Raw genomic sequence first — 16,840 nt, 5'->3', positions numbered from 1 at the left:
TTTGTGATTTTTCTCTTGAGTGCATTCAGCTATCTGTGGCATCAGAGCATATGCTAGTGTTGTGGTTTAACCCCAGCTGGCAACTAAGCACCACACAGCTGCTCACTCACTCCCCCCCGGTGGGATGGGGGAGAGAATCTGAAGAGTACAAGCGAGAAAACTTGTGGGTTGAGATACAGACAGTTTAATAGGTAAAGCAAAAGCTGCACACAAGCAAAGCAAAACAAGGAATTCATTCACCACTTCCCATCAGCAGGCAGGTGTTCAGCCATCTCCAGGAGACCAGGGCTCCATCACGTGTAACGGTTACTTGGGAAGACAAACACCATCACCCCAAACATCCCCCCAGTTCCTTTTTCTTTCCCCAGCTTTATATGCTGAGCATGTTGTCATATGGTATGGAACATCCCTTCGGTCAGTTGGGGTCGACTGTGTCCCCTCCCAACTCCTTGTGCACCCCCAGTCTACTCGCTGGCGGGGTGGTGTGAGAAGCAGAAAAGCCCTTGACTCTGGGTAAGCACTGCTCAGCAATAAGGAAAGCATCTCTCTATTATCAACTGTTTTCAGCACAAATCCAAAACACAGCCCCATACCAGCTACTATGGAGAAAATTAACTCTATCCCAGCCCAAACCAGCACAGCTAGTACGCCATTATCTTTTCCCACTTAAGAATGGTGACAAGTAATACAGTATTTCTTTCTTTCCTTGCATCTGTTACTGGTTGCTTTATTTGTAGCCCTCCATATTTCTTTACAGTCACTGATAATTTGTTTTGCTGCACAGCTGATTTTCAGTTAACCAGGCAATAAATTAAGTGTTAATAATAAACTGTTTGTTTACTTGTTATGCAAAAAGGCCATTTAGTAGGGAAGATGCGGGAGTTGTATTTAAACTGTACAGACCCAACAGCCTGAAGGCAGCAAGTTTGAGAGTAATCTGTTGGAAAAGGCATGGACCTAGGACACGGGGAATATGGGTTCAGTTTCTTGATCTGTCACTGGCCTGGTGGGATTTCTTTTGCCTCAGTTATTTTAGCTGTATAATGAAGATAACTGTCCTGTTGTCCTTGGCAGAGCTGAGAACAGGTTTTGAAGTATTGTGGAAAGACAAGGTACTGTAAGGAGTAATTTAAATAAAACATTCAATATGTAATTTTTAGAGCAGATGAAAGAGAGACAGGGGAAAAGATGAAAAATGAAATAGTTTGATCCTGATTTCACAGGACTTTTACATTTGTGTTACTTCATGGTCTTCATTATAATTACTCCCTCTTCCACCAGTCTAGCTGAAAGCAGAATCCAGTTAGTCTTTTTTTTTTGCTCACAGGTTCTTAAAAGATTTGTTAGTTTGAGGGACTATGTCTCCTAAAATCTGATGGACTCCGGAAAAATACTGATTTTCTGAAAGCAGTGGCTCAGCTTTTAAAACACAGATGATATTGTCCTAGTCTGTTGGAAATAAATACACTGCACAAGAGTTCACTGAGAAATTCAATCATGAAAACAAAAAAAAGGGATTTCATTCTGAACTTGAATAAAAAAGAGGTTGTTCTTTATAAAAGTTGAGCGAAAAGAAATAATCAGACATCAGGGCATGTCAGAAGAGGGCAGCGCTTCTGAACAAGTACAAGGTGAACAGACTGAAAAAATAAAATGAAGAACAAAATTCAAGCCAAGAAGAAGCAGAGGAAGGAAGGAACAAACCTTCAGCAGTCCTTAGATCAGTCAGAAGACTCTAAAAACCTCACCTCAAAGAAATAAATGTTCTTATTTGAAAAAATTCACAATTATTAATTTTAGCTTTTTTCAAAAGAATATACCGTCAAAGGTGTCTTTTTTACACTTTTTGATTTTTGTCAAGAAACTTTTTTTTTTCTCATTGTCAAAAAAGTTTCCAGGCAGTTCTAAACATAGGCAGGAGACATCTTCTGTAGTGTTTGTTGAAGTAGAAAGTAAATGTTGAAGACTTGAAAGGCAACACTTCGTTCAAGTGGAGTGGCTGTGCGAGGATAGCAATGTACAGTTGAGGGATGCTCCCAAAATGAGGGAATAAAACACCAGAAAGCTCTGAGTGTACAAGGGTTGTAAAGGCTGATGCCTGGACTCGCTGCAGATAATGTTCTTCTGCTTTTTGTTTTTACTACATCAAATACAGCAGTAGGCAGCTTTATGAAGTGAAGTAGGTAAAAGGCATGGTTGTGTCATCTGTGAAGGCCATGTCACTGTAGGAAACACGCAGTGGTGTAAAAATTGTTAGTACCATTAGCTCCTAGGAGTAAAGGAGCTAACAGTAATGTATAGGTACTGATTGACTGTAATTTCGAAAGCAGGAAGGGATACAGTTTCTCTCCCGTAATTCTAAACATCAAGTCTAAACTAGACATCTGAGCCCTTTAATAGGCAATGGAGAGTGATAAAATTTTCAGAGTGTCACTTTTGCTGTCCTAAGACATGTGCTTAAGACAGGAACTGCCAGAGAACGAATCATGCGCCGCAGGCACTTTGGGGGGAGAACAGCCTTCCGAGGGAGAGCAGACGGTGGGAAACAGTCTGCTTCCAAAGCCTTTGCTGTCTGAAAAGCCAGTCCTCCAGCAGGGTGTGTATGCTTTACATCTGAGAGGAGTCGAATGCAAGCCTGTGAAATTACTTAAATAGGTGAAATAAGTAGTACAGCAGTCTGGTCCTGACAGATAAGACAGACCATCTTCAAGGAAAAATAAAATACTACTTTGGGTAAGGCATGGGTCTTTCCTGTCAGACCCACGTTCTCTGGAAAATGATATTCTCCTTTTGCAGGACAATGAATGTGAGCACCTAGTAGATCTCTATTCCATTTTAAACACCATAATGTGCTTCTCAAATATAGTTAATAAGTATATGCATCTAGCTCTGTCCAGAAAATATAGTTCTTTATTGAATTTACTTGGTACATTATGAACTCTGTACTTACACCAGTGTTTGAACTATGCTGAGGGAGAAGATGTAAAATCCAGTTCTTCTGAACCCCGTCTCTAGCAAGTGCTGTCTTCTGTCAGGGGATTTCAGAGGACTTTGCATGATGTCACAGTCGCTTTCCCATGTATCTGTTTCTGCTCGTAAATAGGTATTCTTAAGCTGTAGCCACTCTGTGAATGGCTTAATGAAGCAAGTCACCGTGTCCGAAGCACAAAGAGAACCCGCACTCCCTCTGTGAGAGGATGCTCCTGCAGGATGTTGGGAAGTCGTGTAGATGTGCTGTAATTAATTTGTGCATTCTTCTATAGCGTTAAACAGCTGTTATTACAGAAGGACATGGATTTCTGCCCAGGTAGCACTCATGGTGGAAGATGAGCACACAGATTGTGGCAGTAAACTCTTGTGATACGCAACCTTATGTTTCCATGTCTGTAGTTTTGCACTTGTGATACTGGAGCCTTTTCAAGCCGGTGAGTTGCCAGCTCTCCCATTGCACCGGTGGCATAGAATTTCCTCCAGAAAACCCTCCTTCCAGCCCGTTACAAAAGAAATCGTGATGACTAGGAAAGGAATTTAAGAATTTCTTCCAGACCTTTCTCTAAAACATCCACGATGTTGTTAAATATTATTAAGCCTGTGGGACAAAGATACAGAGCCAGAAAATTATATCTTTGACTACTGTTGGCACTCAAGTGCCAACAATAGTTACGTTCCATAAACTAACCAAAGCATGCCCTCCCTAGATGTTTCTGTGGAAAAAGCAATGCCTTTGAGGAGTGTTCATACTATTGTTTCATGGCCTTTTGAAAACAATCATTAGTGTATCAGTTTGTACTGAGGCTCATGTCATTGCTCTTGAGTAGACAGCTCTACCCGTTTTGTATCCTCTTCGTCAATTCAGGGGGATATTGTTTGATTTCAGTTGGAGGTGACCAACAATTTTATTAAGTGAGAATGTGATTGTGTTTTTCTGGCATAAAAAGGGGAGAAAACCAGCATCTTTAAATGAACTGTGAAATTCTAAATATGCTTAAAAATGGTTACAAATCACTACTGAGAACTGCACAGGCCTGTCAGGTGAATGCTCAGGTACTGTACATATCTCTAAACACGGTGTAAATTCCAGTGTGAATGACTGGCAGAGTTTACCATACTTTTGGGCCAACTTTAGGTCCTATATTTCTTGGTGTACTAAAAGGTCCTGAAACACAGGCTGGGAACTCTTGGTGCGTCAGTTCTCTGTGCAGACAACTAAAATCAGATGTGCGATAGTTTCTCTCCAGCTGTAAGAATTTACCCTTCATTCTACCTCGAGCGTGCACTTAAGAGCAATGGTGTCACAATGTTTAACACAGCAGGTTTGGAGAATAAACTCTACTGGGGCATAATGGGCTGAAGCAAAATAGCATGAGTCGAGTCTCAGGAAAGGTCTTTTGCTCATGCAGAAGGCACTGGTACTTAGCTGGGACAGTGGAGACTGCCTGACAGGTTGCAATTACTTCTGCCAAGTGCACCAGACTGTGTTCTGAACCTTTGCTTAATGGGGGCAGATCTGTTCTGAGTTATAAAAAATAAAATAAAACTGCCTCAGGTCATAGATATGACAGTATCTGTGCTTCTAATCAGGTTTCACCTTCAGCAGCAGGTTTTGCTTATTCATCCTACATAAACCTCAAAATGAGCTGAATTTCCTACATAAAAAAAACAGGGAAATGGAATAAATCTCAGCTTTAGTTTCCATGAACTCCATGACAGCATTACCACTCCAGCTGATCGTGTGCGCCAGGTACGCTCTGCTAAGATAAGAGCTTCCTTCAGTGTATCTGTGGCAAAAAGACAAGTTAGGAAATAAGATCCCACTTTGGAGTCTCTGTATCATGCTTTTTTGTGCTATAGCAAATTGTTTTTGCAGCACACACTGCAATATGCATCTAGAATAATATTCAATTAGGCTAATAGTTGCTGCTTACATTGTTCTGTAAGAATCGGTGATTAAGAACCTCTCTGTATGGTTCAATCTACATTAATTAATTTCTCCTGCAGAATATATGCACCTGCCTGTTCTTCCTTTGGGATCCCAATATGAAGTAAAGCTATTATACAGGTAAACAAAGGAGATAAAGGATGACCTTTAACTTTGACACGATAGCCTGCAGTATTTCTGATTTGCCATCTGTCATAACTGCTCACTCCTAATAACGATGTGCTGGATCAGAAACTGAAATGAGGAAACAGCTGGAGACAGAGGAAGGTTGGAGGGGAGCGGGAACGATCTAGCAATGCCCGTGCTTGGCAGGGCACGAGGACTCCTGTGTGGTTACACTTTAGGCCTCACTCTGACACCTGAAAACTTGGTAAACAGTTGATTCCACAAGTGGCTCCACTGGAATGATGTTTGCAGAAGAGGAAATTAGCCATTGTTCAGCCCTTTATTAGGACTTGTAATGTAACTCCTTTCACCCAAACAGCCTCTGCAGACTGGAGGCAAGTCCCGGGCAGGCAGGATTGCCAGTTCAGCCCACAATAACGACTGGCCAGCCATCTGCCAAAGCAGCTAGCAGCCCTCCGGCTAGCGTTACTGTGGGGTCTGGCCACTTGGCGTACAGTGGACTGACTGTATGAATGTAGGGAGGAAAAGGGGTCAAAGAACAATGTGAGCTCTTTGCAAGGTTGTTTATGTTTTCTAATGTTTCACAAACACATAATCCCAGTTGTTCATTCTCACCATTGGGTGCCAAACTTGTATATCTTACCTGATATAATGGTGGAGAATATAAATAGCTTTCTAGCAACCAGGCTTCATTAATACGTATTGGGAACCTAAAATGGTATTCAGCTATGAGGGGGAAAAAGTACAGAATTGCTTTGGATTATAATAATTTCAGTAAAGCATCTAATTTATATATTAAGCTTGCTTAATGGACTTATATTGCCTTGCTCTTTGATCTGAAGAAAAAGGTGGCGAATAATTTATCAAATAAAAAAACTCCCCTAGCCCAGCCCACACGTCACATTCTGCCCTATAATTTACATTTTTTAAGAGATGCCATTTGCAGGCAGGAGAACTGGTTCCTAAAGATTCCTTCTAATATTACAAATGTGTTTCGTGAGGTACACTCTGGGGAAAAAATAATAATGAAGGAATGCAATTCTGCAGACAAATGTTTCAGCTCTGTGCCTTCTTCACTAAAGACAGTCATTTCAGCTAAATGCCAAAAGGCATTTAGCTGTAGCGTTTGTCAGTGGAATAGGGTTGGCTTTAGGTTTCCCTCCTGGTTTACAATTGAGTGTTTATTGGGTTTACTGTACTGTAGCATGTTTTGTTAACCTCTAAAAAAACACATCCAGCTGGTGCATTAATCACAAGGATGGTGTCTGTCACGGTAAACTGGGTCGGCCTGGGGCTTTTGTGCTCTGCCAGACTTGGTGGGAAGGATGCTGGCTGCTCCCAAAGGGGCAGGGAAGATGCGCTTTGGGCTGGGGTCTGGGCAACCTGCGTCCAGCTCCTGGTTCCTGAGATGGTTTCTTGTGAGACGCATAATCTGTTTCTCCATGTCTTTATTTTTCAACCAGAAGGGGGCGAAAAACTGTGTCATGTCTCACAGTAGCTGGGTGAGCAGCTGTAGAGTCACATGCTTAAGGAGGGTTTAGGTGTGGTGGTCTCTAAGGGCTAATTATTGGGAACTTTGTGCCTGGAGTTCCTCAATTAGTTTGTGTCTACCTATTGTAGTCGTTCCTTGGTAATCCCTGGTTCTGGTCACATACGTATGGAACAGGGGTGTTGGTAATCACAGCTCTATGGTGACTCTCTGCACGTCTCCCATTCACATTTCCCCCCCATTTGTCCAAAGCAATGAGTTGTCAAACATTTACTATGGCTGTGTGCAGGGTTTATTCATATTTAAATAAAGCCATTATCCTGGCCTTGAGTTTCAGTAGTTTTCTGCTCTTTCTCGTGAGTATTTCTCTCAGTGGTGCCATCTAATCAGCTTTAGGTTTTAATTAAACAGCTGTCATTTGCTTCCTAGTTCTGTTGCGACCTGATGTTGTATTAAATTTTAATTTAGCCTAGGCTGGCTAAGAAGTAGATTCCTTCAGACAACAAAGAAACGCTATTAGCAGGTTACAGTTGTAATTAAGAAGAGCTCTGCTGAAGTGCTAATGCATTCAGGTACAGAGAAGGAGCTGGAGATAAACATGCACATAATTGTTATTCAGGGATAGAGCCTGTGATATGAATGTGTAGCTTCCACCTGGGCTGCTTGAATTGAAGCTTTTGGTCAAGATCTTGCAGCTGAAACTCTCCACAAAAGAAACAGGAGGGGATTCCTGGTTTTTCACCTGGGACGTTGCAGTGTCAGCAGTTAGAGGTTTGTGCTGGTGGTCCCTGGGTGTTGTTCCAGATGTTTCACTGATGCTGTGCCATGCGGGAGGACCTGCCTATGTAAATCAACATTATTACCCCTCTCTACATTTCAGATGCTGTTAGTAATAACCAGCGCAGGTATCTTAAATTCAGCAACACTTTTTTTCTGCAGTAAACCCTGCCGTGGAAATATAAACCAAGCCTAACAGAATCTAGATGAAATGCTATTACTTGTTGAAGATGCACTAAAAAAAAAGTATGTGTATAAATCTAATGAACAGTCAATTAGTTCAGTTCTGTCTTCATATTTCTTCCTCAGAGGAAATATTTTTTCAGTCTATAAATAGCCAGCTCTTAAAAAGGTCTTTACACAGCCTATTATACTTGTGTAACACTCGATCCAGGCATCAGGCATCTGAAATATTGATTTATATAGTAGAATTTCTTACCAGTGAAGTGTAGTTTTTGTGGAGCAGCACCAGCTAATTAGCACAGTGGGTGCCTGTATGCCCTGGGAAGGAGGGAAGGTTCAGGACAGTGCTTGTGTCAAGAGTAGTAGGATGAGCATATTTTAGAGCACCCACAAATAGCAGGGTCATGAGGTCTCTTCTAAGACCTTTTCTCTCATGCTGATCTTCACAGGGAGTTTATGAAAGGAATGCAGATGTCTTTATAAACTTTGCATTATCCTTCAGAGCATCAAAGTCTGACTTCAGCTTGGTAGCTAAGCAGCACTTAGAGTTAAGAGGAGGTTAGAGGTTTTGTTTATCCTTTGTCACACATGAGGGTCAACACGAGGGTGATACAATGAACAGTGCAAAAACCAAGAGAGAAATTAGTTCAGGCCTGTTGAGAACCTGATTCCAAGTCCACCAAAGTCAAAAGAAGCCTTTCATCTCTGACTCAGTGGGGCTTTGGATCAGACCATAATTGCATACAAGTGCCGCCTCCCTGCCATGCAGGAGTTACATAGCTGCACTAACAGAGAGGGGGTTTGGAAGTGAAATTAGTCGTGTATTCATTGTATGTGACCTTGGCAAAAATACTGTTTCCCCTCATGCACTGAAGACAACAGTCTGTTGTTGAAGAATGGCTTAGAAATAGCACGCTGGCAAACTGCTGCTTGAGAGCGTTTTGACACAGGACCACCATGTCTTCATCATGTATCTGGCATATGTTTATATTGGATTGATGGCTTAGGATTTATGGGATATTAGCTCTTGGTCTGATGAAATCTAACTGCCTCTTCTCTGACATACTTGTGGATGAAGCACCCTCAGTTTCTCTTTGTCTGTCCTATACAAGGGCTTTCCACCTGAGATACACCTGGCAGTGCATTTTCTTCTTAGTTTTGTTCAAACCTCAGTCTTTGTAAAGATTATACACTTGTTCTTTCACACTTCCACTTTTGTCACATACTTCTCTTTTTCCCAGTGTCCCTCCCTCATGGGTGGCAGCTGGTTATAAATGAGCCCATTCAGCATAAACAAAAACTAGACAGTCATTTACTGTGTAAAACATCTGGTTTGTGCCTTGCAGAGAACAGAACAAAGACAGTATATTTATTTAACGAGGTATTATTCAGAAAAGCATCTCTATTCAGGACAGCACTTAAACATATGCTTAAATCATGTTGAAGTCTAAGTGTCAAGTTGAGCACGTACTTTTAGTGCTCTTCTGAACAGAAGTGGACTTGAGTACATGCTTAAATGCTTTTCTGGAACGTGACTGCCCATAAAGCTCTAGTAGACTATATTAGTTAGCCGGCACTAGTGTTATTAGTACTTCAACTCATTTAATTCAGGGTGCTTTTTGTAGAAGTTTCCGAATATTGATTAATAATACATCTTAGTTGCAAGTATTTATTGGTCTTCTCCAGCTGTCCTTAGCTTGTGGTCAATGCCCATTATTTTCTATCAATCTAGCTAGCAGACAGAAGCAAATGATAGTGAATATATCTCCCTATGCAAGCTGCCATCCAATTTTTCACTAAAATCCATTTCTTCTTCCACCCATTCTAATAATGGAATTTAAAGTTAGATTAGTTGGAAGCAACTTTTTTTTTTTTCCAACTGGCAAGCAATTAGTTTTATGGAAGTTGAAAAATGAAAAGCGGGTTGATTCAAAGCAGTATTTCCTATTGCAGGCTTTCCGAGAAGGCTGAACTGAATCTCTGTGAAAGCACAGATCGTTCCTTGCCCTGCATATGTGTCAAGTTTTGGGCCTGCAGTAAGCACCACTTAAGCAGAGACAAGCTGCTCTGTAGGCCTTTGGAGGCTGTTCTGCTCCAGTCCACATACCTGCTTACGCAAGGCAGGGACCTCTGTAGCAACTCATTTGGAGTAATTAATCAAACTGCAGCCATACTGAGACACAGAGGAAGGCTGTGTTAATGGAGTCATTAGAGTGCCTGCACTCTAGGATTAGAGTGCCTGCACTTCATCAGGATTAGAGATAAATGTGGTAAAACATCTCTAGGTGGGATTTTGATGGGGAAAGATTGAAAAAATTGTATATGGTTTGCATTGCTTAGTTTGTAATACCCTGCCTCATCCATAGTTTTTCTTATCATGTATTTATGTCCTGAAAAGGGAAAATGGTCAACTGGCAACACTGTTAGCTGGAACAGTAAGGAAGAAATGCTGTTATTGTAATGCTTGATAGTTATCTCCCAAATCACGCATGATTTGGGGCAAAGGGGTGGGAAGAGTTGCTGACACCCTCTGGAGATCGTACCCGAATAGCGCTGTGGTTCTGCCAAGCTGCAGATGTGCCTTCGCATGTAATTGCACTACAGATTTCATTGCCTTGGCAGCCAAACCTGTAAATGGGCTCAAAAAGAGTAAATCCATGTTTGTCAAAACCAGAACTTGATGGTCCAGATGCAACTTTTGACTTAGAAAGTTCTCATAGGGAGCTCAAAGGGTGTGTGCAAGGAAGGGACGCTCCTCTGCCCCGTCCCTGTCAGAGGCAGGGGTTTGGCTCCTCAATCTGACCCCTGCGGCATTCTCATGGTTTTATGCTTCTCTAACGCCCATCCCTTGTTTGTGTGTGTTCATACAGGACACGGAAGTCCTTAACACGGCCATTCTGACGGGCAAGACGGTGTCTGTTCCAGTCAAGGTTGTTGCCGTGCAGGAGGATGGGTCTGTGGTTGATGTTTCGAACTCCACCGAGTGCAAATCAGCTGATGAAGACGTCATAAAGGTAAGACACCCACATGAGATGAAGAACGAAGTTTTCACCCTTTTCTCATCCACCACTGCCATACTGGGACCTAGCCCACATTTGGGATTTTACGTCAACCAGTTGTTTTTACAGTCATGGGTGTTTCTGTGGTTGTGGGTTGTTTCCACTGTGCGATGAGGAGAGTGGTCTCCAGAGGTTTTGCAGAGCTAGCATGTTCCCATAGACTGATGTGGAGCCATTTGTGCTGTTGTGTTCCATGTGGGAGAGAGGCCCAGGGAGGCTGAAAGAGCAGTCCTAGACTTTCTTTGCTGGCCAGCCAGTGCTGATGAGAAAGAACGTGTTATCTGAGTTGGTATAAATCAGGTGCCCATTTGACTGTTCTGTGAAATTATTTGGGTATCAAATCACTGACAGAAGAGAATGCCTCTGGGACTCTTTCCCAGATCTGGTACCCGACTCTCTAATATATTGACTTAATGAACAAAAACAAAAGTTCTGAATGTGATCTTCACTGAGTTCATCTCGCCTCAATCCTGATGATATAAAATGGGAGTAATGTTATTTTTGTGAAAATCGCAGCATCCTTATAATGGATTTCAGTCACAAATTACTGAGAGGTGTTCTCAGAATGAATGCTGTTCAGGCATAATTTTTTAGCTGGAAGTATATGTACTGGTTGCAAGATTGAATCCATAACGATTAATTAGCTGAGTTAAAATTTAGTACAGGGTTTATGTGCCTGTGTTTTTTTCAGAAAAATGCATATTCCCTTTACAAGCCCCTTTGGTAAAGTCAATATTGACTTTGCTTCCAAATTTGTTTTGCCTTTTCTATATAGGTCGTACTGCTAAACCCTCTAATAAGAGTTGTCAGGCATTTTGGATGTAATTGTCTAATCTTAAGCTTCTTTTCACTGTTAATTCTGCCTTTATTGTTTCTTTGTAATTGGAGAGATATTCCTATTCTTTTGGGCAGAACAGAGAGTGTTGCATTCTTAACCTTTTATTTCTGTTTAATAGCTAATAATTTAATAGACAATTAAAGAGACAATTCTTTGATCACTGCTGTAACACCATTATTTCAATTAAGACACAGTGAATTGTCTTTGGCCCAGGCTATTATGTATTTATACAAAACATGCTTATCCAGGCAGCTACCTAGACATCATGTTGATATAAATACTACTCAGAGATGGTCAAATAGATAGATGATGTACAAGTGATTTATTCGTAGGCAAGAGATGTGAATCTTTCCTATTCTAAGCCATATATTCCCTCAGCCTAACAGCTTAATAGCTTCCCAGCAAGACAATATTTCAGTCCACATTTTTCAAAGCCTACCTAATCAGTGGTAAATACAATGAAACACGCCTATTACTTTTTGACCTTGCATTTTCTGACCTTAGCATGACTTGATCCTCAAAGGAATCTCACAGGTAAACTTGCTCAGTTCAGCTACAGTCCCTGGTCCCGACAATTGCTGGTCCCTACAGTTGGACATAAGTCGTAATACTGACCAACCATTTTAACTTGAACTGGTTCCCCTCTAAAAATTTTTGGTGGAAACATTACTGTAAGTCAGTGAAACTCTTATGCTTATTCCATTATTGAAAAGGAACATTTAATGCTGTTGGCATTTGAGGGAAAAGATTGGCTTTATGATTAAGGCACTGAAATGCTTCTCAGCGTTAATTTCCATATCTCTTGCTGATTTCCTGTGCGACTGTGGGTAAATCACTCATTCCCCTTGGAAGCTCGCTTCCTTATCTGCAAACAAGGTGGAGAAATACATCTCTTTCCCAGCCTCAGCCTGCCTTATGTAGTTTCTGAAGCTACTGTTGGCTCTGAGTGGACAAAATCCTTATCGCCACTAGAGTCTCATTAACTTCAGTGGTCTTCTGCCATGGACTCACTTGAAGGACTTCTCTCCCAGTGTCCCGCTTTTCCTTCAGACCACAGCTAAATAGGGTTGTGAAGCTGAAAAGAAAGAAGTGGTGGAAACTTGATAGAATTTACGCATAAATTATTCAGCTACTCTGGTGATGGGCAATACACTGAGAGATAAAGGAGCTGTAGGCATGGTGGGATGAACCTTTCTATATGTATGCTGAACCACAGGGCCTCAGTCTTCACAGGTGGGGAAAAAAAGCCTTGAAGGAAAAGACTAAAGCAGCTGTACCATGGCAAGGACCTCCTTTGCTCATCCATCCTGTCAGGAAGTGTAAGCACTGCTGAAGTTTTGCTGGCCTGTTACAGTGGGTTCACTTGCTCCCCACTGGCCTTCGAGCCATAGTTAGAGGGAAATAAAGAGCTAGACCAACATCAGTTATGGAGGGAACACCTTGAGATGGTTGTATTACAGAGGGAACTCTAACCTGAGGGGCTTTGGCACAGTCAGTCTTTACAGCTGCTTAGAAGCTGCAAGTAACGTCCACGAACTCCTTTTTCCTCCCTGTAAAAGTGCCTTTAAAAGCCTGAACCGTGGTAATTTCACATGAAGAAAAATTCTGAAAACATTGTAGTTAGGTGGTAGTCATAAACATCACCCACAAAGCAGCGTCAAGTGAGGAAATTATAATGAGGACAACTTCTTAGTCTAAATGTTTATGTCAGTAGTGTACAAATGGAAGGGAGACAGCTGCCCAATTAATTCATTCTTAGATTAGTCATATTTTCATGTCCTGTGCAAGTTATGCAGAAATTGACTGATGGTTCAAATTAATCTCGGCAGTAATTCAAATGGCTTCCATGGAGTTACACCCTGGACTAATTTAGCCTATTTTTTTTGTAACAGAAAGGGCCCTCAATTGAACAGAAGGGAGTCAGAGGGCCTCATTCTGCCCATTTCTGCCCACGTGTAAAGTGCAATGGAAACAGGCTCAACGTGCCCAGGCAGAGGCATACATTAAGAATAATGGTGCTTCAATAATGTAACATGGACTCCATCTGTGCGAGGATGCACTTTTCTTGTTAGTGTGCTAGAGGAAACCACTTCAATGAATTATTTTTCACTTTTTCATAATTTCCTGTCTAATTATAATGGAAGTAAAATTCAAACCATTCCTACCTTCTACTTTTCTAACACAAACCTTATCTTGAACTCTCCATAATTAATGTTAAAACAATAGAAGACCTAATTTTCCTCACAGCAGCCAGCTAGGCTTTATTTAATGTGCGGTAAAAATAGTGTAAGACAGGCAGGGAAGGTAATAGCTGAAATAAATAGATTGAATCTAAGGAAGGTTCTTCCCTCTTCCAGACAAAAAGCAGATGAGCAACTGAGGACCTTATTCAACAATCCTGGACACAGTGATCTGTAACCCCAGCACAGGAACTGCTACAAGGAGCCATGGGGGGAAAAAAAAAACCTAAGGGAAAGCGAGGGATACTGCAGTTCTCCAATTTAGATGATACTGAATTTTTGGGAACAATTCCTTACTGCAGATTCACAGCACATTCTTAGGACAATTTACAGAAAGAAAACGCCCGCCTGGAGTTGTTAAATACAACTATTTATGCAGGAGCTCTGAAAACAAAGCCAGAGTTTGCAATTTGCAAGTTCTGCAGCTGCTTCACCATTAAAATATGTGATCAAAAATGTAATGTACTTGTACATAAAGTGGAGCTAATCTTATTTCTCCATCTATCATATTTTTGAGGACCTATCACTGCATTACCTAAGAGCTTTATTTTGTGGTCACTCACGCAGAAATTAGCTCACTCCAGGAGTCCATACTCTTTCTGGAAGCAGTGAAAATACTCTCTAGTTGTTTAGATGATGGATCTACTTTGATGCCAGTTGGTTTATTACACAATTCATTTTGAACTAGATCTTATTTTTTACGTGATTTTTTTCTTCAATGCTGCTGAATGGTTCAAGATTGACAGCCCTGGGGGCTTCACTACTCTGTCTTGCTCCAGAACAGGGGACAGGTTGGGGCTGCAGCAGGCAGCTGTTCAACTAGAAAGCTTTTGAAGTGCGAATGTTTAATTTGGTGAGTCCATCTCCATGCCCATGCTGTCCTTTTAATCTGACCTGATTAGTGCCAGTGAGTCAGTATCATCAGCTCCATGAAATCAGCTGTTAACAACCTCAAGTCACTGTCAGCTTCATCTCCATCTGTCTTTGGGAGCTGGGAGGTAATGGACTCTGCAGTCCATTGCAAAGATCCTGAAATAATGACTCCTCTGATACCTGGCAGAGGCAAGAGGTTTACAGCAGTGAAGCATTCCTCAGCTGAACAGAAGGATTGCTTAGGAGGTGAGGATCCTGCTTGGGACTGAGGAGTTCTGGGTTATCTCTCTGCTTTACCCCAGACCTCCTCCGTGAAGCTGCTGGTCTCCGTCTCGGTAGCACCACGGGGACGATAAAGCCCACTAGGATTTATTGGCAAGAAACCTGTTGAAGGCTGTGCATCGTCTTTTGTACCTGTAGACAGGTATGCCTAAGTTAGACCACTAATTAAATACCATTGAGCTGCTTGCAATTCATCAAACTTATAAATTAGGGCTTCTTATAATTTCTAGTTATTTTGGCCAAAAAACCCACCCTCTTTGCCCCCATACAAAGTGCACCTTTATGAGTCACAAGAGAGAGGCAGGAGAGCACGGCAGATCTCTCTACAATATGTCAACTGTTGAATTAAGGATTTTGCTTTTTGCTGAAATATCAGAGGTTCTGACATTCAGGTCACCAGATTCTGCTAATTAGTTTTCTAGCTAGACAAAGTACGACCAGAAAAGAGTAACAGCCAGTTACTGCATATTAAAGATTTATCTTAAAAAACACTGTTACACAGCAACAGGTTGAAATCTATGTTTTTTCATGATAGTGCCAAGCTAAAACTTTGGGTCTAGAATCATATTTGCACACAAAACAGCTCCATGTATAGCAATACTGATGCCAATGAGGCAGTCTCACAAAATCACATATTGAAGAATTAATATTCTACACAGTACACATTGTACACAGTTTATAGCAAAATATATGTGTGTATCTTCCTGAAGCTAATTTTAAACACACACAGTCTTCAAAGCCAGCTTGAGAAAAGAGTGTTTTGTCTGGGAGAGGATCCGTTAAGAACAGACCATGCCAACATGTGCCATTACACAGATTTCGGCAGAGATGCTTATGGCGTCTTCCAAGGGACCAGCTGCTGCTTCGGAGGAAGAAAACAATTCTATGGCTTAGCATTTGGCTGCACTGAGAGCAAAAAATGCAAAGGGCACGGTTCCCAGTCCTGGGAAACAATCATTAGCCTGACCTGCGATATTGCTTAGGATAAACTCTGAATATTTTATACTAAGAGATGCACAGAGTAAACAACTCAGTCCAGGCTCAACAAAAGCAAATGCTGCAATAAGTAGCTGTTGTTGGGAGGAAACAACAAACTTCTAGAGGCTTTTTCCTCCAAGTTCTGTAGGAAATTAACTCTGCTTTATAAACTTTAATGCAGCTGGCCATTTAAATATTTTAATTGCGTATGCATGAACCTCATGGATTCTGAGGCTTTTATACCTCTTGAACTATCATTCTGGCTGGGCAAATTTATTCAGATTCCCATTGCCACAAAACCCCTGGGGCCAGAATGTGCTCTCAGCTAAATTCATGCAATGCTGTGAAAGGCGTTGGAGTGACAGATCCAGAGGGCAAAATTTACTCCCTGTGAAAGTTAAAACAGCCATTAGCTGTCAGCTACAGGATGAGAAAAAAGTCTTTAGCTTCCACCCTCTTCACTGTGCTAGCTGAGAGAAGTGGGACTGGGCAGCAAATGCTGCTTTCTGGATGGCGTGGCATCCCATTTTAAGTAAGCAATGGTGTTTTGGGCATCAAAAATGTACGCTAAAATGTACATACAATGCTGAATCTTTCAACCCACAAACAGGCCTTATTTCCAGAGCACTTTGCTGAGGCAGCCCGGCAGCAATCGGCATGCTCAGGAACCAAACCTCTGCATTCCTCTGGCCCTTGTGGGTCACAGTTGGATTTTGAATGCAGCTTGAGTATATGCTTTTGTGGTTTAACTTATCCACACCTGTGTCTCAGTTGTGTTCTGAGATGCATTCCCTTGAGGTACATAATTGGAGCTGAGGATGGAGATGATGAGGCTGACGCGCCACTGTCGTTTTGAAGTGCACTTTATTTATTTGACATAAAAAGCATCTACCATTGACACAAACAGATCCCTTTCTTCTCTGTGGTAGAAGGCATTTTTGTTCTTGCTATGTTTTTAATTATTAATATTTTTGCATTCTCATCATAGAGAATTGGAAATCAGAATGAAAACTTATTTTGATTTCCTTCATGGGAACAGCAACAAGAGGAGAAATA

At 41.4% G+C, this 16,840-nt stretch overlaps 1 protein-coding gene across 1 annotated transcript in view; it reads left to right on the top strand.

Moving 5' to 3' along the window:
- LOC137670148 (transmembrane protein 132B-like) overlaps nt 1-16,840 on the top strand; it is a 242,679-nt gene that overhangs the window by 192,350 nt on the left and 33,489 nt on the right. The window contains exon 5 of the mRNA XM_068412813.1: nt 10,385-10,528. Coding sequence (XP_068268914.1) covers nt 10,385-10,528 — 144 coding nt within the window. The remainder of the gene's footprint in view (nt 1-10,384; nt 10,529-16,840) is intronic.

Source organism: Nyctibius grandis, chromosome 14 (genome assembly GCF_013368605.1).
Source record: "Nyctibius grandis isolate bNycGra1 chromosome 14, bNycGra1.pri, whole genome shotgun sequence".
Taxonomy (NCBI): Eukaryota; Metazoa; Chordata; class Aves; order Nyctibiiformes; family Nyctibiidae; genus Nyctibius; species Nyctibius grandis.
Note: the sequence above shows the minus strand (reverse complement) of the source record. Positions and strands in the feature narration are given on the sequence as shown.